Source organism: Arvicanthis niloticus, chromosome 7, assembly GCF_011762505.2.
Source record: "Arvicanthis niloticus isolate mArvNil1 chromosome 7, mArvNil1.pat.X, whole genome shotgun sequence".
Lineage (NCBI taxonomy): Eukaryota > Metazoa > Chordata > Mammalia > Rodentia > Muridae > Arvicanthis > Arvicanthis niloticus.
In genome coordinates, this window is record NC_047664.1 from 91,325,330 (window position 1) to 91,348,823 (window position 23,494).

General features: G+C 39.1%; 1 protein-coding gene across 3 annotated transcripts; it reads left to right on the forward strand.

Moving 5' to 3' along the window:
- The first annotated feature begins 1,012 nt into the window (after window positions 1-1,012).
- Window positions 1,013-13,310, forward strand: LOC143443151 (uncharacterized). Of its 3 annotated transcripts, none has more exons than XM_076938777.1 (4): window positions 1,013-1,341; window positions 8,853-8,979; window positions 9,654-9,714; window positions 10,871-13,310. In XM_076938777.1, exons 2-4 carry the CDS (start codon window positions 8,946-8,948, stop codon window positions 11,838-11,840), a joined length of 1,065 nt encoding a protein of 354 aa, XP_076794892.1. In that variant the 5' UTR covers window positions 1,013-1,341; window positions 8,853-8,945; the 3' UTR covers window positions 11,841-13,310. The 3 variants fall into 3 exon arrangements, with proteins under 3 accessions (XP_076794892.1, XP_076794891.1, XP_076794893.1); XM_076938776.1 differs by lacking the exon at window positions 1,013-1,341 and adding an exon at window positions 1,612-1,729; XM_076938778.1 differs by lacking the exon at window positions 1,013-1,341 and adding an exon at window positions 1,630-1,729 and having other exon boundaries at window positions 8,896-8,979.
- The last annotated feature ends 10,184 nt before the right edge of the window (window positions 13,311-23,494 follow it).

A 23,494-nucleotide genomic window follows, 5' to 3' on the forward strand; every position in this document is an offset into this window, starting at 1 on the left:
CATTGTCAAGTGAAAACTTCACATAGAAATCTTTAGTAAGCATATTTTTAGGTTGGGAAGAAAGTAAACCAGATAAGTCTAGAGCAGATTACTGAGGGCATTTTATCTCAGAGGAAAATTAGGTGCAGCAAAAGCTGACAGTGAGACCCAGCATAGGGTAGCATAAATGTTCTTTGCTGGCAGCAGGCTGTGTGGCTCTTGGCAACTTATCCTTCGATTATCTGTTGGGTTCTGTGATTATCATAATCTTGGCTTTCTGCTGTAATATCCTGCAACATGAAATCAACCAGTTCTTGTTTTTTTTTTTTTTTTTCTAATTTCCCTTGCCCAACAGCCTTTATTGTGGCATTCTATTAAATTCCCTTTCTACATACATAGAGAGATTCTTTCTCTCTATGATTTGAGATATGTTTTTCTAGAGAACCTGTACTAATACAACTGTTGTTTTTCTCCACTTTGCCACTAATGAAGATGTGCTGGCTAACAATAGTGCTAAACTGTGTTTCCCTTATGTTTCTGACTTTTCTCTAGGGTTGAATGATACCTATCACCTGGTGAAAGGAAGCTGCAGTTTCCCTGAGCCCAGCATGAAGTCAGAAAACAAGACTGTAGTTTTCCTAAAAATCTCTCTTTAATGTTACTAGTGTTAGCATTCTGCCTTAAACTCCACCCCACCCACCCCCTCCCCCAGTTACTTGGCAACAGCCAGGTATGCTCCTCCCCACAGCTTCCTCTCTTTAAAGATGGAATGTGTTCTATGTGTGTGGAGGGAGGTATAGGGAAAAGGGATGTCTCAGCAGGCTCATGCCTCATGCTGAGACATCTCTTCCCCTGTATGACCATCCACGAGAGTATAGTATAGAATATAGTTTATTCAGGACATGGGAAGGGGGATTAAGACAGTCCTAGAGGCAAGGAAAGACACAGAGAGGCAGAAAGTAGAAAAGTAGAGGCCGGGCTTGAGCATGTGGAGAAAGAGAAGGGAAGGGAATGGGAGAGGGTGGGCAATTGATGAACCTAAGATGGCAAGATAAAGAGAGAGCAAGAGATCAAAAGAGAGAGGAAGGGGCAAGCAGCCACCTTTATAGTGGGTCAGTCCTACCTGGCTGTTGCCAGGTAACTGTGGGGAGGAGCATACTTGGTTGTTGTTAGGTAACTGGGGTGGAGTTTAGATAGCATGCTAAGAAATAGCTGGGGTATCCTTCCTCTTGTGGGTCAGATTGATACCTCAACTGCACCTTAAGTAATGGGCTATGGAAGCTATTCATTCACCTTGATTACAGGAAGAAGGAGGCAAAGTGCTGTGAAGAAAGCTCAGGCAAGGTCTGAAATCAGGTCCTGGTAAGTGTAAGAACAATGCTCTCAGAGGGGAGGTGCAGGCAGTTGAACAGCCAGAGCTGGAATGCTGGGTTCTCCCCCAGGGCTGGGTGTGGTGAGATTCCTCTTTGAAGACAGATACAAATGCTAATTGGGTGTAAACCACTCCTGAGATCTGGAAAAGGTCTGGCCCTGGTCGGAAGCACACTTGAAACTTGAGGAGGGGTAAGACTCACTGGCCAATCAAGGCTCCAGGCAGACCTGCCAATCAGACAAGGAGGCGGGCTTTTCCGGGTGCTAATCTGCAAGTTCGCTGTGCCTGTGCAGGCTTGAATGGTCATCTGTGCCTTGCTTTGAGCTCTGTGTTGGGTGCTGTGTGGAGACCTCAGGGAAGCTCTGAAATTAAGACATGGTGAGCACAGGATCACTGCCCACAATGGTCAGGGGCTGGTGGCTGAGCAGTGGGAGTTGGGGTGCTGGGTCCTTTCTGGAGCTGAATGGGAAGCATCAGCCAGACATGAACACCTGTGAGGTCCTTGGTGATGCTCTTCACTTGTTGGATCAGGCAGTGACCTCTGCATAACTTCACTATCTTGGCTGATTCTGAATCTGCCCAAAACATTTGGACCAGTTGCTTTTGTGTGGAAACATAAGTGGTTTCTCCGACTCTGCAGCACATGTGTCCAAACCATTTTGTCTTTTATAGAATACATTAAGAAGACAACATAAATCTAATAGATCTGCTTTTATATGTTACTTGTTTTTGTTTTAATTTTTGTTAATTTTTTTCCGTTGCAGTTTTTTATATTGCTTTACTTTTTACATTTAGTGTGATTATTATGTGTAAAGAGACTTTTTTTCTCTCTAATCTGTTGGTGTTTTGGATGCTTCTTGTACATTAACAGGCATCTTCTTTGGTTTAGAAAATTTTTCTTTATGATTTTATTGAAAATATGTTCTAGACCTTTGGGCTGATATTCTTCTTCATTTATTACAGTCATCTGTAGTTTTCCCCCTCTCATATGTTGCAGAATTCCTGGTTGTTTATTGCCAGGAATGTTTTAGAATCCAAATTTTATTTTTATTGAGCGATGTACACATTTTGCCCTATTCATCTTTAATGTCTGAGACTCTTTCTTTCTGGTTCCCTGGTTGAGCCTTACCTCTGTAGTTGTCAGTGTACAGGCAATTTCAATGGCCTGCTCTCAGGAACTTAGTACCTGCTTAAGTCATCCTTCCCCCTCACCTTCTGCTGTTCCTATGTGTGCTTTATATATACTGACCACCAGCTACAGCAGCTCTCTCTGTTTGTTCCCTGTCTCTGTTCTCTGCACATGCCCCCTCTCTATTCTCTTTCTCTACACTCATGGCTCTCTCTCTCCTCCCTGTCTGTGTGCCTGTCTGCTGGTCCTCTTGTGTATCTCTATTCCTTCCCCAGGTTCTCACTAGTCTCCCTTTCCCCCAAACAAACCTCTTTTGTGCCATATCTGTTGCATGTTTTAATTTCTGAGGACCTCCTGTGATAGGATAGGTTGACTCTTTTGGTGAGTTATTTTTCTGGCTGTTATTCATTATATTCCTATGCTGGTGTCTAGGCCTCTGGGTCTGAAGTGATTATTGATTTAGGTACTGATTTCTGGATTTGTCTTGCTTGTGTGGGAGTTTTGTTCCTGGGTTACTGTTTGATGTTTGGATTTACAGAGAAAGTTGCCTGAATGTTGCCTCCTTTACTGGCCTTTTGGGGTGGGTATGTTCAAGAGGGAATGTTTGCTAATGTTGGGAGCAGGGAGAAGAGGTGGGCAGGAAGAGATGATCTTAGCAATCCACAAGGAGACATAGTCAGGACAGAGGTAAAGATGCCTCTGGAGTTTAGTACAGTGCTAGGGGAAATTGTCATCATTGCATCTGGGATAATAGATAGTGTGGTAGATCTATAGAAAGCTTACCTTGTGTCCTGGCAGGTAAAGCATGTGGTTGAACAGGGACTGAGCACAAGTAGGGCTGAGACACAGGGATGAGGCAGGAAAGGAAGGGCAGGTGGGGATTGTCTATCTTATCTATGAGAGGCATGTGGAGGGGGGAGAGACAACTTCACTGGTATTCTGTCTCAAAGTAAATGCAACTGATATTAGGATCTGCAGTAACAGATAGTGAGGTAGGTCTTTGAACAAAGTACCTTTTTGACTGCCATGCATGGCTTGTGGTTGAACAGGAGTATCAATAATAAGGGCCTCAGGCACAAAGGTGAGTTTGTAAAGCCCAGTCAATTCTGGTTTAGAGAGCACACAAAGTCCACTTGAGTAAACATCCTAAGACAACACCCCCCACCCCCCAGTTCAACAGCCAGTCAAGGTACAACTGCAGGGTTAAGCTACATATAGATAACTAATACACCTTACAGAGAAAAAGTTAGTCTACCCATCATTATTGTCAGATGGTTTTGCCCCCTTGATTGGTTCCTGCAGATTATGCCAGATATGCAGCTTGTAAAATATTAAGTTGCTGACCTGTATGTTAATGCCCCCAATCTTGCATTTGTAACTTGTAACTACAATAAATACCCAGCACCCTAGACTGGTCTCTCAGTTTGGATCTCATGTGAGGCTGACTGGCGAGAATCCTTATTACAGAGCTCATAATAAAGACCTCCATGTGTTTGCATTACAATAGGCTCCTTGTTGGTCTCTGGGGTCTCTGTGACTTGGACATAACCTCTTGGTGCATTGACTAGAGCCCCAAGACCCTCAGGACTCCCAACTAAAGGATTGAAAGGCTGGTGTTTAAGATGCACCATTGTTGTTTTTTGTCAGTGGCTTGTCTGCCAGATTTGAGTCTGTGTGCCTTGGTTTTCAGGTTTTTCTTGAGTATCTGTGAACTTCCTCTGAACTCCATCTTCCAGTGTATCTTTCCCTGGTCTGAGCCAGGCCCCTTCCCCATTTTGTTCTGGCTTAGCCACAACTCCAATTTCCTCATGTGGTGGCATGTCCTCCTGTAATTGATATAGTTAGCTCATTGGTTTTGGGTTGTTACAACGTCCTCATTTATTATTGTGTCTGTGTCATAATTGTCTTAAGTTCTCAACATTTCAGAGCATCAGTCATCTGAAGGAACCTCAATTAAGGGCATGTCCTCATCATAATGGCTGGTTGCTATATATGTGAGAGATAGTGTTAATGATTGATTAGGAAGGGTCTTCCACTGATGGTGGCAATTTCCCTAAGCAAGTGGTCCTGGGCCAGATAAGAGAGCTAGCTGAGCATGAGACAGTGACCATGGAAGAGAGCAAGCAAAAACAAAACAAAACAAAACAAAACCAAACAAAAACAACAACAACAACAACAAAACTGTGTTTATCCTTGAAAAAAGAAAAAGGGGACCTCCATGCTTTTTGCCTTCAGTTTCTAATCTAAGGTTCCAAAATGTTGACCTGTGATCTGACAGAACCACGTACAACAACTATTTATCACCTGAGATGCTTTTGCTCAGAGGATTCAATCACAGCAGCAGAGTAGCAAGTTAGAACAAAAACAACAAAATGGTATCTAAATGTGATTATGCTGCTGGACAGAATCTATGTTCTCTTTTGAAGGAATGTAGAGAATATCAGAAATTGAGATGGCAAAAGTCATAGAAAGTTGTACATGGATCTTAACCAGTTGTTTTCATAGGACATGGAAGATTGGGCTGTTGACAGTAGGGCAGCCAAAGGTAGTTGAGGTCATGCTAGTTCAGTGGAAAATGCACTCTGTGAAAGGTTTAGTTAGAGGTCATTTCTGTGATTGGTCATTTGGCCAAAAGTCTTCCGTACTTGGCTTATGCCCTGAGATACTGAGTAGGGCAAAATTTAAAAATAATATGCTGATTTGTATATTTTTGTTTTATTTATATGTATTGTTTACTTTTCCCATTTATTTGTATATTCCATTATATCTCAGTTACTAACCCCTCCCCATTCCATCTTCTATAATACCTCATCCCTGACTCCTTTTTTCTCCCCAGGGAGGATGGGGACCACTTGAGTGTCCCCCAGTCATGGCATGTCAAGTCTCTGCATGGTTAAGCACATCCAGTTCTACTGAGGTCAGACACGCCAGACAAGTATGGGGAACAGTGTGGACAGACAGGCAACACTTTAAGGGACATCCCCCACTCCAGATGTTTAGTAACACATGTGAAGACTGAGTAGCACATGTAGTACATATATGCTAGGAACCTCTGTCCATCCTGTGTATACTCTTTGGTGGGTGACTCAGTCTCTGAGAGTCTACTAGGGTCTAGGTTAGTTAACTCTGATGGTCTTCTTAGGCACTTCCTGTTCCTTCAGAGGTCATCAGTTCTTTCCCCAAGACTTCCAAAAGACCTCCTGAGCCCTCTCCAATGTTAGGCTGTGGGTCTCTACATCTGTTTCAGTTGGATTGAGACTCTCAGAGAACAATTTGCTGAACTATTGTCTGCAAGTATAACAAAGTATCTTCACTACTGTCAGGGACTAGTGCTTGCCTTTGGAATGGGTCTCAAGTTGGACAGGGTATATTTTGGTCATTCCTTCCATCCCTACTCCATCTTTGTGCCTGCCTTTCTTGTAGACAAGACCAATTTTGGGTGGAATGTTTTATGGTTCGGTTGGTGTCCTTAACTATCCAATGGGGGTCCTGCCTGTCTGCAGGACTTGGCCTCTTTGGGGTTCATATCTCACTGCTATGTATCTCAGCTAAATTTACCCCCATAGGCTCCTTGGTGCCCTCCAATTCATGGTCTCTGGCACATCTTATAGATGCATCCACCCTTCCACCCCTGCCAGCTGCAGATTCCAATTCAATATTCTGTACCTCTGGCCCTCTCTTGTCTCTCGCCACACTTGTTCCTGACCCTGCTTTCCCTTTGTTATCTGCTCTCCCATCCAGTTCTCTCTCTTCCATCTGCCTCCTATGATTGTTTTATTCCCACTTCTGAGTGGGACTCAACCATGCTCATTTGGGCCTTCCTTCTTGTTTAGTTTCTTTGGGTCTATAGAGTATGGTGTGGGTTTTCTGTGTTTTATGGTTTTTTCTGTGTTTTATGGTTATTTTTTACTTGTCAGAGAGTACATACATGCATGTGCTTTTAGGTCTGGGTTACCTCACTTGGGATGATAGTTTCTAGTTGTATCCATTTGCCTGTAAAATTCATGATGTCCTTGTATTTAATAACTAAATAATGTTTCATTTTGTAAATGAACCACATTTTCAATATCCATATTTTGGTTGTGGGACATCTGGATTCTTTTATTTATTTATTTATTTATTTATTTATTTTTGGTTTTTCGAGACAGGGTTTCTCTGTGTAGTCCTGGCTGTCCTGGAACTCACTCTGTAGACCAGGCTGGCCTCGAACTCATAAATCCGCCTGCCTCTGCCTCCGGAGTGCTGGGATTAAAGGCATGCACCACCACCGCCCGGCTGACATCTGGATTCTTCCAGTTTCAAGCTGTTATAAATAAATGGCTATGAACTTTGTAAAGTCCCTACTCTAGGTCACCTACCCTCACAGAGTCCCTCCCTCCAATATCCTCTGTTTCTCCTTTGATAATGTATGGACCACTGGGTATCTCCATACCATGGTGCATCAAGTCTCTGTTGGGTTAAGTGCATCCTCTCTCACTGAGGCCAGAAATGGCAGCCCAGTTACAAAAACAGATTCCAAAAATAGGCAGCAACTTTAGGGACAGCCTCTGCTACAATTGTTGGAAGACCCTCATGAAGACTGGGCTGCACATCTGCTACATATGTTTCAGGGGCCTTAGTCCAGACTGTGTGTGCTATTTCATTTGTGAGTGTCCCCAAAGGTCCAGGTTAGTTGAGTCTGTTGGTCTTCCTGTGGAGGAGTTCCTATCCTCTTCAGGGCCATCAATCCTTCCCCCAACACTTCCATAACAGTCCCCAAGGACCATTCAATGTTTGACTGTTTTTCTTCGCATCTATTTCAGTCACCTAATGGGTGGAGCCTCTTAATGGACAATTATGCAAGGCTCCTATGGGGGAGCCTAACAGAGCAATCCTAATGATGTCATGGATTGTGCTTGTTCATAAGGAGGGTCTCCAGCTGGGCAAGTTTTCATTAACAATTTCTTTAGTCTCTGCTCCAGCTTTACCCCTGCATTTCTTTTAGTCAGGACATATTTTGTTCTGTGTCTACTGTGTTGTGGTTGAAACTGATTCTTCCACTTTCTTCTCACACTCCCATACATTCCCCATTTGTTCTCAGTCCCTAAATCACATAAGACACAGTATAAACATTTGCTATTCACTGCTAAGCTATTTTGCAAACCTGGTGGTTTTATATTTTTAACTTTATATATTTTGTTTTTTGTTTTCAAGACAAAATTTTTCTGTGAAGCCCTTCTTGTGTTGATAGTAGATATAGAAACCACAGAAGCCACCTGACAAGTTTTGTAAAATAAGCACATGTTTCTGTGCAACCTCTTCATCCACATCTTTGATTTTAAAATTTAGCCAAATATATAGGTTATATTCTAATTCTCTGGATGGCATATGTTCATGTTATCAATACTACCTGAGGCTTCAGAGTCCTTGGATTCCAGGTGTATGCCATTCTGCCGAACTCTTGTGTTTCTTCTGAAATTTTTGAATAAATACGAGTATTATGCCTGTGTGCATGAATATGAATATCATATGTGCCTCATATATACTGTTGTCAGAAGATGGCCTCAGTACTCTTGATCTTGAAGTAAAGGGTAGTTGTTGATCCCCATGTAAATACTAGAAATTGACTACCATTATATGAAAGACCATCAAGAGCTTTCCACTCCTGAACTATCTTTCCTGCCCTATGTTCCTTATTTCTGATCAACATATACATTACTAATATTTTCTTCTGTTCATTTTTAACTGTTTAAACATGCATTCCCTTCTAGTAAAATTTAATTAATGTTGCTGTTTAAACTGGTTTACTTCATGTTTTTGCAAAATGAATATAGAACTGCAGTGAATGTATAATTCTTTATAGGAACTTCAGTAAAGAACCATGAGTTTTCTCTATCATGTTTGTTTGCTTGGTTGATTTTTGCAAGAGAGTGAGGGTCTTAATATATAACTTTTGCTGTCCTGCAACACATCACATAGACCACGCCAGCATCCAGCTCAATGATATACACCTTCCTGTACCTACGTGATTAAAGACATGAGCAAATACATGAAGCGTGCCCATCATTTCTGTAGTTAGTAATTATTCATACAGTTTTTCAAATGTTTGCTCAGTACTGTTGATTTGTTTCCCCCCTGCATATCCCTCTTAGTTGTCATTTGTGTTGCAAGACTATATCCTATTCAAAGGGATCAGAAGCAATACAGGTGAAACTTATAATTCAATTTCTTTCTAAAAATGACAGAATGGTTAGATTATAATGTATGTTTTAGGAAATAAATGCAGGAAACACCAGAATTATATTATTATATTGTCTAGAAAGTATCCATTTATTTACAGTGATGTCACAATCATGCTTTCTGTTGTACATATATATATATGGGATATTTTAGGATGCAGTGACTTATGATGATGTGCATGTGAACTTCACTGCAGAAGAGTGGAATTTGCTGGATCCTTCCCAGAAGAATCTCTACAAAGATGTGATGCTGGAGACCTACTGGAACCTCACTGTTATAGGTAAGACTGTGAATTTTGTTTTGCTTTTCAAAATAAAGGAACAAGTGATTCTTGGTTATTGATGAACCTCTGTTATTTCCATTGAGAATTAATGAGGGAGATATATTAAAATGACGGCACCTAATCTGGCTTGTTCTTAATCAGCTGCCATCTACCCAACTAGTCTAGGCCTGAGAATATACAGCCACTGCTCGGCTCAGGAGTCCAGAGACACCCTGCCACCCACAAGATGCCAGTGTGGGAGATGGCTCTGCCAATCTTCCTCGCTGTCTCCACAAAGCTGGTCTGAGCCCAGATCATCCCACCATCCACACGGTACCCTGTAGAAATGAGACTAATGATTAAAGATTATCCAATAGCTTTATATATTTGCTAATGTTCAAATATTGAGATGCTCACACATTCGGAAACCTAGATATAAGTTGTTGCCCAAGACTGCTCTCAGTACATGTGTGGTCATCCATGGCTCCTGCATCTCTGCCCCCTAGATCCTCCTCTTCTCTTATTCTCTTCCTCTCCTTACTCCTCCTAACTTGTGGGGAAAATATGCTACTACAGAGAACAAATAAGATTGAGCTGAATAAATCAGGTTCAGTCCTGTCAAAATTCACAGTAACTTGAATTTTGCCTAATTTCCAATACTATATCATTCATTTTCTGGTACTGTGTTTTAGGTTACAGTTGGGAAAATCATCATATTGAAGAACAATGTCAAAGTTCTGGAAGGCATGAAAGGTAATTTTCATGTGCAAGCTAATACAAATATACTTGTGAGGAAATTTTAATATGTTCTGGAAGCTCTAAAGGAAAGCAAGTGTGTCAAATATTGATCCTTTAAGTGTAGTTGTGATGATAATATTCTCACAAAACCATGTACCTCACTGTCAGTTTTCTGATTTGTGTTTGCAAGGCATTCTTCTAAGAAAGCTGACAAGGAAACAGTGCCTTAAGAGAGATCTTTATTTGATTTGTAGCTCCATTAGAGCTATGCTGTGGAACTACCCCTCTCATAATATACTCTCATAATATTTACATGTTGCACATTGAATAGTGATAAATATGTATCTAAAACCTTCTAATAAGCAAATACTTCATAGCAAAATTGGTAGTACTCAGATTCTTGTAGTGACATTGCTAAGTTTATGGAGCAGTCAGTTTATAAGATTCAAGAATATTGCCAAGGAGAAATCTTAATCTATATACAGCAAGTCTACAAAAAACAAGAAGTCAAATATTGTGAATTCAATGTGCAAATATTTCATTTTTTTTCTTCTTTTCATTGGTATGTCAAGTGTCAGAATGGATAAAGCCATGTGAGCGTAGGGATATTTAAAGGAGCCACATAACTTTTTCTATTCTAGAACAATGAGAAAAAATGTAATATTCTCCCTTTGGGGGACTCTCTGAATATGATAGACATTTGCAATTAATTGGTTTTTTTTACTTAACTGGAAAAAATCAAAAGTCATACTGTAAAAAATCCCTATAGGTACTAGAAATATTGAAATTCTTCTGTTTTTCCTGGCTCCTGGTGCAACTGTATTGTGATTCACACTACAGAAAAATTATAAATGCCACCAGTGTTATCCAGCTCTGCCTCATTCTATTTTACTTCAGATATGTGAAATCCATCATACAGAAATCTCATATAGAAAAAGGATATTAGAAATATAAGGCATGTAATAAATGTTGTTACCATCACATGAATTTTCAAAGAGGGAAAACAACCCATAGTGGGGAAGAACACCATGAAAATATGAAATGATAAAACCTTATGATCTGAGTCTTTTTTAATATTAAACCAAACTATAAAATTAATTCATATGGGTAAAATGATTGATCAGGGTAATGAATGTGGTTAAGCTTTCACATGTGCCAATTATTGTTTCAGGCATGTAAGATGTCTCAGTGGGGCAAAACCACATGAATGTAATCAATGTGGTAAAGCTTATTCAGAAGAGAGAACTCTAGAATATCATAAAAGAACACATACTGGAGAGAAACCTTATGAATGTAATCAATGTGGTAAAGCCTTTGCAAGACCCAGTCATCTCCAATATCATAAAAGAACACATACTGGAGAGAAACCTTATGAATGTATTCAATGTGGTAAAGCCTTTTCAAGATCCAGTCATCTCCAATATCATAAAAGAACACATACTGGAGAGAAACCTTATGAATGTAATCAATGTGGTAAAGCCTTTGCAATAACTAGTAATCTCCAAATACATAAAAGAATACATACTGGAGAAAAACCTTATGAATGTAATCAATGTGGTAAAGCCTTTTCATCTTACAGTAGTCTCCAATGTCATAAGAGATCACATACTGGAGAGAAACCTTATGAATGTAATCAATGTGGTAAAGCCTTTGCAAGATCCAGGCTTCTCCAGTATCATAAAACAACCCATACTGGAGAGAAACCTTATGAATGTATTCAATGTGGTAAAGCCTTTGCAAGACCCAGTCATCTCCAACATCATAAAAGAACACATACTGGAGAGAAGCCTTATGAATGTAGTCAATGTGGCAAGGCCTTTTTATTTCAGTGTTATCTCCAATATCATAAAAAAACCCATACTGGAGAGAAACCTTATAAATGTAATCAATGTGGTAAAGCCTTTTTATATCAGAGTGGTCTCCAGTGTCATGAAAGAACACATACTAGAGAGAAACCTTATGAATGTAATCAATGTGGTAAAGCCTTTTTATATCAGAGTGGTCTCCAGTGTCATGAAAGAACACATACTGGAGAGAAACCTTATGAATGTAATCAATGTGGTAAAGCCTTTGCAAGACCAAGTCATCTCCAAAGACATAAAAAGGCACATACTGGAGAGAAACATTATGAATGTAATTAATGTGGTAAAGCCTTTGAAAGATCTAGTTATCTCCAATATCATTAAAAAAAAAAAAAAACCAGCGAATCAGTGGTGGCGCAGCCTGTAAGGCATCCACCTGCAGAGGGCGTGGGTCCCTCCGTGCGCTCTCTCTCTCTGTGCGTGTTCGAATCCTGCTCACTCCCGCCCGCCTCCTCCCACGTCTCGTGGGAAAAAAACCAAAACAACAACAACAAAAAAAACCCCAAAACAACCCATACCTGTGAGAAACCTTATGAATGTAATCAATGTGATAAAGCTTTTGGATGGCACAGTCATCCTCAAAGGCATATAAGAACACATACTGGAGAGAAACTTTATGTATGTAATCAATGTGGCAAAAGCCTTTTTCACAAAGTTCTTGTCTCCAAAAACCGTGAAAGATCCAATATTTGAGAGAAACTTCATGAAGATAATCAATGTGCTAAAGCCTTTACATGTCTGACGAATCTCAAAAACCTAAGTGTTCCCATACTAGAAAGAAATTTCGTGAATGTAAATCAGTGTCGTAAAGACTTTTCCCAACTTTAGAGTCTCCATTATTTTAAAAGAACACGTACAGGAGAGAAACCTCATGAATGTAATCAGTGTTGTAAACATTTGCAAGTAACATACAAGAGAGAAACCACATGAAGATGCAGAACTCTCAGCTCCTTCTCCAGCATCATGCTTGTCTACATGCTGACATTCTTCCTGCTATGGTGGTAATGGACTAAACATTTGAAACTGTAATCCAGGCCCAATTAAATATTTACCTTTAATACAGTTGCCTTTGTTACAATGTCTCTTCTTAGCAATGGGAATTCTATCTAAGACAGAAGTTGGTAGCCCAGATTTAAGTATTGCTATGATAGACCTGACCATGTTTTTTTGTTTTGTTTTATGGAGTAATGTAGATTTTTAGACTTTGGATTTGTACATGCATTAAATGGAACTTACTGGGGCATCCTAGTAGGAATAGGAAACACATAATGTACTGAGGGTGATTTGAACTCTGTATATAGTTTTTATGATGTTGTGCTAAAGAATGTTGCTGCCTTTTGTTTTTGTCTGTAGAGTGTCCTTGAAGATAAGGTAAAGAGGTTGATGTTAATTGCATTGATGAAGGAAGTCTCAGTAAAGCCAGCAAAGCCTATGTTTAGTCTCATGATGATTGTTTTGAACAAGCATAGTAATCTTAGAAAGAAAAAAAAAATAGAAAATATTAGGTCAAAACAGAAAGGCCTCACCAGGAAGTTGAATGAAGCTAAATCCTGTGATCAATAATATTAAATGGTATTAAAGGAATGGTGACATTAGGGCAAGATTCCATCCACCTAAACTTATGGATTTGCAGTTGTACAAAGGAGAACTGTATCATGTTAGGCATTATTATTACCTGGTTATTGTTTTCATGTGGACACAAGAGTTACCAGTATGTGTGAAATTGACAATCGATGGACTGTGATTACTATTCTGGGTTTTCATTTTAAGATCTAAAATAAAATACTTAAATACAGGCATGGTGGTGTAGACCTTAAATCCTAAGAGATGAGCATCAAGCAAATTTCTGATTCAAGTCATCCTGGTACAAAACAAGTTTTAGGTAAAGAAAAGCTTAGGTATGGGCAAAGTGTTACATACTCAGCATTCAGGAGACAGAGCTATGAAGATCTCTGAGTTCAAGGTTAATCTACAGAACAAGTTCAAGGACATTCAAGCTTAGGTAGTGAAGTTGAAAAATAGAAAGCTGGTGATAATGTAATAGAAGGGGCCATGTTCCAGCTCCAGCAAGCAGAGGAACTCAGCAGCTTTGTACATGCAGCTCTGGCTTTAGAGGCAAGAACAGAAGGGATTACTGAGACAACTGATGCTGGTTAGCTATAGTTAAAAAATTAGTGGGGATGAAAAAGAAGTCAGCACCACTGAGGTGACATCTTCTGGTGTTTTCTGAGAGGAGAAAGAAGTTGTATTCCAGAGGTAGCCAAGGTTGTACCTTGTGGTGTAGCTTGACTCAGTCCTGGGTAAGACTCACCCAGGTGGCACTGGTTTTTAGGCATGAATGTTTCATGCAGTGCAGCTAAGGCTTGGCACCATGAAAGGAGCATGAGAGAAACACAGTCAAGACTGTTTGTCACAGAAGAACCCAATATATTGAATATGTCAGTCCCATGGGATGAGCAGAAAGAACAGCAGCAGCAATCGAGTGGAGTCAAGCAGAACCTAGTGTACTATAGAGGGAAGAGCTGGGGAAGTGATCCAGCTTCTCTCTTTTGAGGAATGCAGAGAATTATCTGTGGATCCCAGATACTGGAACAAGAAGGTGTAATTTTGAAGTTACTTTGGAGACTCCAAGATTTTTAGGTTCCAGAGCTATGGGATACCTTCTCAGGAAAACTACTTTCAGGAAATAAAATCAGTCAAAGAGGTGGAAGTTGAAAGGAAACATGCTGCTCCCTGTGGTGTTGCATGCCTTTAATCTCAGAACCCAACAGACAAATCAGGAAGATCATAGCGCCAAGACCCAGCTCAGCTATCTAATGAATTTGAGGCTAGCCTAAGCTAAATTAAATCCTGTCTTACTTTCACCTCAAATATTTTCATTGAAACTGTTAGAAAAGGTGTCATATGAGTACATACATCCATACATATCCCTTTCTACTTAATGTTTTTAGATGTGAATAAATGCATCGGAAAACAAGAAGAGTTAATAATAAAATATTAAAATGAATTTCTGTGGGGGAATTTAAGTTTACTTTAGCTTTTGGGTTTTCTCTTTTGCATCTATATTTCATCATTTTATGTATCAAACAAGGATTCCTTGTGCAGTTTAATCAAAAGCACAAGCTGTGACAAATGCTCTACACAACAGGTATGGCCTGTAATGCGTTATTTCATTCTAATTCCTAGTGATTAAAAAAAATATTAAATGCACATTTGTAGCCTAGCTGCAGAGGTCACACATGGATCTGGAAAGTCTCTAGTAGGAGAAGGCCAAGAGTATCTCCAGTGCTAAAGAAAAATCACATAATTCTCAGGATGAGATTGTGTTTTCTCATTAAGCAGCAGCAAAACCTGCTTCTGAGCAAGACACTGACTTTGCTTATTGCAAGAAGAGCTTAGTAAGGTGAAAGCAGAGCTTGAGAGCTGGAGGAAAAGCATCTGAATATGAGCAAGAAATCAGAAGCCTGTAGAGCAGTTTCCAGCCTAGATGTCAGCAGTGTGAAGAACAGTGAAGAGAGGAAGCAGGAAGTTCACAAGGTGACTGAGTGGCATCCTTACTTGAGAAGATGAACACATCTCTTGGTACATGGTGTGCAGTTATTGATCTAACAAATGCCTCTTTGTCACTATGTCTCCATTAACATCAACAGAAGCAGTTTGCTTTATTTGGCATTGCCAGTAGTATACTGTTACAGTTTTGCCTCAAGGATATATTATATTTGCAGTCCTGTGGCATAACTTTGTTAGAAGAGACCTTGATCATCATGTCTTCCATGAAATATGATATTAGTATTCTAAAGTGCACATTATACAGAATTGACCTATCTGTCATTTTCCAGTGGGCCCATGAACATAGTGGCCATGGTGGATGCAGTGGGGTTTATGCATGGGTACAACAGTAGAGTCATCCTCTCACCAAGCCTGACATGGCCACATCTACGGGTGAGTGCTAGGTCTACCAACAGCAGAGACTAACACTGAGCTGTAGATATGGAACTATATCTTGGGTTGCCAAGCCAGTGACTTGGTGGCATATTGACTATGTTGGATCATTTCTCTTGGGCAAAGGACAAAGCTTTCTTCTACCTGGAATAGACAGGTATTCTGCTTATGATTTTGACTTTCATGCACATATTGCTGTGCCAAATCCACTATCCAAGGACATACTGAGTGCCTCATTCACCACAGTGACATTCCACACAGTACTGATTCTGACCAAGAAACTCATTTTACATCAGAGAAGTGAGACAATGGGCCAATGATAGTGGATTTTAATGGTATTAATTACCATTAATATCATATTCCTTGTTACCCTGAAAGTGCTGAACTGATAGAAAAATAGAATGACCTTTAGAAGACACTTTTACACAGCCAATTATGGGACAGCCACCTGGAGAGCTGAGCAGGGTCCTAGGCTGTATGTATTTTGAATCAGCTTCCAGTATTTGGCACAGTTTCTCTCATAGCCAAGATCCATGGTTTAAGAAATCAAAGTTGTAGAAAATCTGTGTGAAGGTTTCAGTCCCCCAAATCTGAGTGGAACTCAGCTCAAAATGGAGGACTCCCTTTATCAGCAGGGCTTCCATTTCTCTGCCTCAAATTTTCTAGACAATGTCCCTGAACACAGGTGGCTGTCCTTATCAAAAGAATGTCCCTGTGTGGAGCTACTTAAACTCAGCACACAAGTCCCATTCTGGCTTCCCTGCCCACATGATAATTAGATATACTATTATGACCAATTAATCTTTTCCACCTGTACCCATAAAAGCCCTCATATACCTTATTTCAGGAATAATAAAGTAGAATTGACTCACTGTGCTGGTCTACAGAGATAATTTTATAATACAGCCATCTCAAGCCAGATTGCCATGGCTGCTCCCTTTGTCCTCACTGTTTGGTGGCTAACAACCACCTAAGAATAAAGAAGACCCACACCAAAGCTATTACCCTTAGTGGCCCAGTAGGAAAAAATTGCTTCCTATTCCTCTGATCTTAAGTTCTGTTGGCCTGCAATTATTAGTTATAGAGAGGTGAGCTCTCCTTCCAGGAACTACAACAAACCTTCAGTTTTCCCAGTCATCACCTTGGGTATCTAAGGCCCTTAAGCCAACAAGATAAGAAAGCAATAACAGTGTTAGAAATTCTGATTAATCACCATGGGGAAGTTATATTGCTTCTCCAAATGGAGTTACAAAGGCTTACGTCTAGACTGCAGAATCTCTTGTGGTGGTTCTCAACCTTCCTAGTACTGGGACCCTTGAATACAGTTCCTCACATTATGGAAATACCCAAAGCATAAAATGAATTATATTGCTGCTTCCTAATTGTAATATTGCAACTGTGATCAATTGTAATATAAATATTTGATTTGCAGTTGGTCTTAGGCATCACTTGAGAAAAGGTTCTTAGATTCCCAAGAGTTGTGACCTACAGGTTGAGAACTAGTGTTTTATGGTATCTCTTGATGATGCAATATCTTGTAATTAAAAGCAATGGGAACCTACAACAACCCTATCCAGACAGGATGACAAAGGGCACAGACCCATCAGAAATGAAGGTATGAATCACTCCTCCAGGAAAAGTTCCAGATCTGCTGAGATTATTACCATAGTTGGGGAAAATACAGAATGGGTAGTCGGGGAATGTCATAAATATAAACAAAGGCCACATGACTAATTGCAGAAATGAGGATTATGAGTAATGTGAGTGTTCCAGTCATATTTTGTTAATGTTGTATTTCTACAGACAGTTGTGTTTTCTTTCCTCAGTTTCAGGAAATGAATTAAGAGAACATCAATGGTTATCACACTTGAAGTTGCTACACTGAAAATGTTTCCACGATGCATTATAATATTTTTATGTGTGTGTGCTTGTACAAGGAGTAGTTCAATCATTTTAGGCATAATTACGACCTGGTCCAATACACAATGATTTTCATTTTTCCTGAAATAGTAACAGGTGTTATTATGACATTGTTTTTCATTTGTAAATTAACCATGACATAAGAAGACAGGACTGTGTGTGAAGTTGACATTGGGTAGAGTTGAAATTGCTTTAACTCTATTACATCTGGAATTAACTAAAACCCCCAAAGTGACCTTAATCTGAATCTTGATAGTGGAAGACACAGCTTTAATCCAGATGTTTGAGCTGAAAAGCCCCAATTCTAATCTGAGCTATGACTTGTACTGCAAGCCTGTATAATGATGTGGAAGGAAGAGGCATTCGCTCTTTAGCTGCTTGTTCTCACCTTGATAGAGAGTCCATTCCTTCACTGACATTAGGGCCACCTTATGTGGAATTCTAGCTTATTGTAAACGTAAGCTAAGACATCAAGCATTGTGGACCAAGCAACTACTGGATCTGTGCACTTTGCCTTTATAGCTAGTTATTGTTGAATTAGCTAGACCACCACAGCTTCTAAGTCATTCTAAACAATACCCTTTAAATAAAGAGAAATTTATTCTATGTGTTTGGTATTCTATAGAACTCTGACTAATATACTAGACAAGTACTGAATACTTTTAGAGCAGTTTGGGCCTCACAACCATCTCAGCTCAGACACAAATTCAAAATGGCCACCTTCCCTTAACCTTTTGTTCAGGTAATGTTTTGATGCTGGGCTGTTACAGCTATTAGAAAAGAAAGTCAATAGCAAAAGTGTAAAATATCACAATTGTAATAATACACAAATAATACAATTATATGAGGACCTCAGATAGAGAGACTCAAGATTAAGTGAGGAATGGGAAACCAGATGTCTTAGCTTCTGTAGGCCAAGACCTGGCACCCCTACCCACATGAAGATCAGGTGACGGGAGATTCTTTTAATTCTTGATTTTACAGTACCAGTCTGGAGACCCATAAGGTTTCTTGTCCCACACATTGACTTGCTGATTCACTGTCAGTCTCAGAAATCAGATTCTTTCTACAGATCTTTACAAGAATAAAGCACTGGAAGAAACACTTCTTCAGTATGCTGTGAGATCTCCAGCAGTAAAAGAGCAGCACTAACTAACCCTCTCCATTCTTAGCCTTACAGAGACTCACTCTCCACCAGATGCATGTAAACCCTGAGGCAGGCTCCATCCACTCCAGCTAGTAGTAAAGTTCCTCTCACCATTGTTTACCTGGATGTTCACCATTCTCTTACCCACCTTCACAACCTGGAGGGTCTTCTCAATTGTATATGTCATCTGATGGGCCTAATATGCATTGCTATCCTAGATGTGAGGTGACAAATCTGTTGTAAGCTGATGATCAGTGATCCTGTGGATGGATCCTGAACTCACAGGAGTCTTCCATGGATGTGTGGCAGTGTAAGACAATTAGCATGCCTAACTCATGTACCTGTCACTACAGGTTTGCAGAGTTTTCTCTTTGATTGGGAGTGATCCAGAACACTTGGTTGGAAGGACAAAAGTCAAGTGTAGTATGGGCAGGAAAGATGTGTTCTCCACTAAGAAGTTTTGTGCAGTCTCACAGGACTCCCACGACAGCTACAAACCTCTTTAACTTGAATTCTGGAGAATCTGATGCCTGCTTCTGGCCTCTGTGGGAATTGTATGCATGTGGTGCAAAGACATTCAGCAAGCTGTACACCCATGTATTATTAATTTTTCTTTTAAAATAAATGTTATCATTTTAATTGTTATGTTTCATATAAGTGTTAATAGTTATCTACCTTGCCAGTGTAGATTTTATCCTGTGCACTGGTCCTCAGGGAACTCTTTCCTCTTGCACTCTGATTTAATTTAAAAATGTATTGATAGGTATGATAATTTGTAGAGTTTTTGTTTAATGTGGGCAAAGACCTGGTCTGATTCACAAGTACTGTACAATTAGACTTAGTGCCCAAGCTCATAACCCCAGCACCCAGGAGTTGGAGCAGAAAGAAAAACATTTAAGTGTATTTTAAGGCAGGCCACAATGATTTTGAGATCAGCCTGGATCACAGTTTATCACTAATTGCATGTAGTGAGAACAGCATATAGGCCTTTCCCGGCATCAAATGGTAATACTTGTCAGATGGCTTCTCTGTGATCCTCTCTTCTTCTTCTTCTTCTTCTTCTTCTTCTTCTTCTTCTTCTTCTTCTTCTTCTTCTTCTTCTTCTTCTTCTTCTTCTTCTTCTTCTTCTTCTTCTTCTTCTTCTTCTCCTTCTCCTCCTTCTCCTTCTCCTTTTCCTTCTCCTCCTCCTCCTCCTCCTCCTCCTCCTCCTCCTCCTCCTCCTCCTCCTCCTCCTCCTCTTTCTTTTTCTCCTCCTTCTCCTCCTTCTCTTTCTCCTCCTTCTTCTGGTGGGGGCCTAGATTCACATTGAATATTTTATAATGATTGTAGTTTTCAAATATCCTAAACTTTGTGGTTTTAGCATAAAATTTCTATACTTTTCCTGATGTAAATCAAATTGGTCCTTCTCTGTAAACTTCAACTTACAAAAAAAAATTAAAAAAAGAGAACATCTCATGCCAGTTTCAGTGGAAATTAGATAAATATAGAATACAGTGAAGTTCCTAATGATGTAGGAATTTTTATTTGTGTGTGTCTCTGTGTTTCTGTGTTGTTTCAGTGTCTGTTCATTTTGTGTGTGTGTATGTGTGTGTGTGTGTATTTGTGTGTCTGTGTTGAGGTGTATCTGTGTGTGTGTCAGAGTGTGTGTGTTAGTGTGTTTGTGTTTGTCTGTTTGGGTGTGTGTGTTTGTGTGTGACTGTCGAGTGTGTGTGTATGTGTGTGTGTGTGTGTGTGTGTGTGTGTTTGCACTTGATGACACCTGTGCTGGGAATTTTTATAGTCTTTGTATACATGATATGATAGATCCAGGTATGTTAAAAGGATAGATATATCAAAGTCACAGAGGATGATATGTAACACAGATGACCTCATTCCCAAGATTGCTCAATGGATCTGCATGTAATCCATAACTCACACAGATTATTAGTTCAAATCAGCATCTTAGGTTTGTTTTTAAGGGTCTATTTTATGTAATTCAGATCCTCCAGTTTGCATGGCTACCACAAATACCTGAGCTACCTTCCTTATCTAATTTGAAGAAACTGTTGTATGTCAATGTGTTTTACATTCCTGTATTTAGCCTTTCCCATTCTTCAGGTTTCTCACAAATTCTCCTATCTTTCCATGAACCCATCACTGGTGATGCTGTGACAAGATGAATATGAGTGGGCTGGCATTGGAGTCACCTTTGAGAGGACAAAGGTGTACTTTTTGGTGTTTGTACACTGGATCCTTCTACATTGTTAAACTGACCAAAGGGGTGATATAGAAAGAGCAGCAGTTATGGTGCCTCAGAGAAGAGTCCTTCTAAGGAGACAAAATCAAACAAAAGAGATGACAAAGATTCTCAAAATAAGATAGTCATGGAAGGCAGCACACATGGAAGGATTCTGTTATGCGAGTCAGGTAACATCCACAATACACAAAAGCCAGACTGTTAGGACCATCGTAATTTCTATTCAGGATGTAGTTAAGAACATAATTAGGGCAGGATTATGCTTAATATTGGAAGAAAATAGGCAAGAGTATCATCTAAAAACCAATGTCGTGCTTTGTATTGGGTGTTAGAAGAGTGATTTTTTTTGGCCTACTTGTCAGGCCAGTAATTCGATGAAAAAAAATTTTGAGGAATTTTGGACAACCCATTATAAGTTTAGATTCAACCACTGATTCTCTTCTACAATCTTGTGTAATATATGAAAAATTACATTTTGAGGAAATATTCTTAGCATCATTATTAACATGAGTTATGATTTATAAGGTGAAATGTGCATCTATTATGAGTTGGACAATATTCCATAGCCCTTCACAAAAGGATATAACTTGAGGCAGCTGTTTGCTTCATCAGAACCCTGCATGAAGAGCATGTACCTGCTGCTCCTACATCACATTTAAATCAGGGAGCGTGCATGGTTAGTGTAGTGAAGGACATAGTCTATTATAGTGAGGACTACTCTTTGATAGTGAGATGGTGTTTTACATTTGGTAAATATAGCTTTTAGATTTGCCCTCAGTATTTAATAAGGCTGTCAGTTTTTCTCAGCTGTATGTAGACTCTGGCATGCTGAAGTAAGCAAAGGGCTTTTCTTTCATCTGGGATACATATAGATTACATCTGTATATGGCAAAGAGAATCAGGAATGAGAATTTATTTTCTAAATAACATTTCACATGATGAAACAATTTCTGAGGACTCTTGTCCCTTCAATGGCTAAAGAGACACACTGCATTTTGAAAGTGACTATACTCATATATGCCTGCGTAAAATTCCACATTTAGCGAAATCAATTTCTGTTTACCTTCTGTTAAGGCCTATCGAAATTTCATATCTAGGTTATCACTTGACCTTCTGAAGAATCTCTGTATCTTCAAGCTTTTCTTTGTACTATTTATCTCTTAGTGAACTTTACTCGCTAGCCTCGCTTGGATTGAGTGTGTCTTCCCTTGGAAGCTCTGAGGGAATCATCCCTGTATTTTGACTCTCCTCAATGTAGACTGGACACAGGATAGAATTAAACTTAGCCAGTTTGTCATAAACGTGGCTCTGAAGACAGAGACTTTGATCTCATGTGTATTTCTCTTAAGTCTCATAATCTAAGTGCCTTCAATACCTAACTTATTCCTTCAGAATTTCCAAAGGCTTTGTATTTTTTTTCTTCTCACTTTGGACATTTCATCCTAATCTATATATAACTCCTTCTTTATTAAAACCATTTACATCTTTAGATCATTCTAACATTTTATAAATGTTAATACCATAGGATGCAATAGGTTAATAGGTTAAACAAATAAATTTGCAATCTACTGTGAAAATATTTCTTTAGGAGTGGGCAATAAGCAATTTATATCCCCTCTTTCAAAGTTCTCAATGGCTCCACATTTCAAAATTATCATAGTTCACCCTAGGATAAAGTGAAATTATTGGTTTTACTTTCAGAAAATTGACAAATTGTTCCTTATGAGACTGTGGGTATGCTACAATCGTCACATCAAAAATATTTTACTTAGTATGTCAGGGGACAAATTCACATTGCCTAAATCATTTTTCCACTTCCATATTGTAATAATACTGGCCAGACATGTTCCTCTCTCTCTCTCTCTCTCTCTCTCTCTCTCTCTCTGTCTCTCTCTGTCTCTCTCTCTCTGTCTCTCTCTCAGAGGCTTAGCAATATTTAAAAACTTCTGCTGTGATTATTTTAATTCAACAGAGCTGAAGATATGAAAATGATTGTGGTTTAATTTACAAGATAAGACACAAGCTCTGAGGTGGATCTTTCAATCATTTTATATTTATTTGCTTTTAAAGAGGCTTTACTGGATAAAATATCTCTTAAATTATTAACATGTTTATGTCTGTATGAAAATTCAAATATGTATCTATCATATTTGAAAGGACAGATATGTTGTTCTAATATGAGTGAGGACAATGTCCATTATGAATAGCATCTACTAGTCTAGGAGCAGTCAACCCTTTAAAAATAATTTAGACCCTTAAGGGATAGAGACCATGTTGTGTACTAGAATCGGGATAGGGTCCAATGAGATACCATTGTGACCAGAATTGTATGATTTCGTAGATCATGTCCTTAAAAATAGACAATAATATTTAAATATATATGTTCATGTTACCTATTTTGAAGAAAGATTCAGACTTGTATTTTTATTTTATATTACTTTTACCTGAGTGGGTATATGGATTAAATATACCTTTATCTTTTCATATTAATTTTTAAGATTAATTTATTATGAATGAAATAAACCTAGGCCAACATATCCAATTTACTTTGCTTGTAATCCATTTGCTATTTAATACATGATATGAATCACAAACCACGATCTCATGTGTATAGTCTATACATAAGTAATGAAAGGGCACAATTTAATAAGCCATGAATATGTGTTTATTGCTTGTCTGGGATTCCTT

Bases quoted from the DNA above. Each gene is read 5' to 3' on its own strand.
- LOC143443151 (XM_076938776.1), top strand. The intron at 8,980-9,653 runs GTAAGACTGTGA...ACTGTGTTTTAG, and splicing joins CTGGAACCTCACTGTTATAG to GTTACAGTTGGGAAAATCAT. The intron at 9,715-10,870 runs GTAATTTTCATG...TTATTGTTTCAG, and splicing joins AGTTCTGGAAGGCATGAAAG to GCATGTAAGATGTCTCAGTG.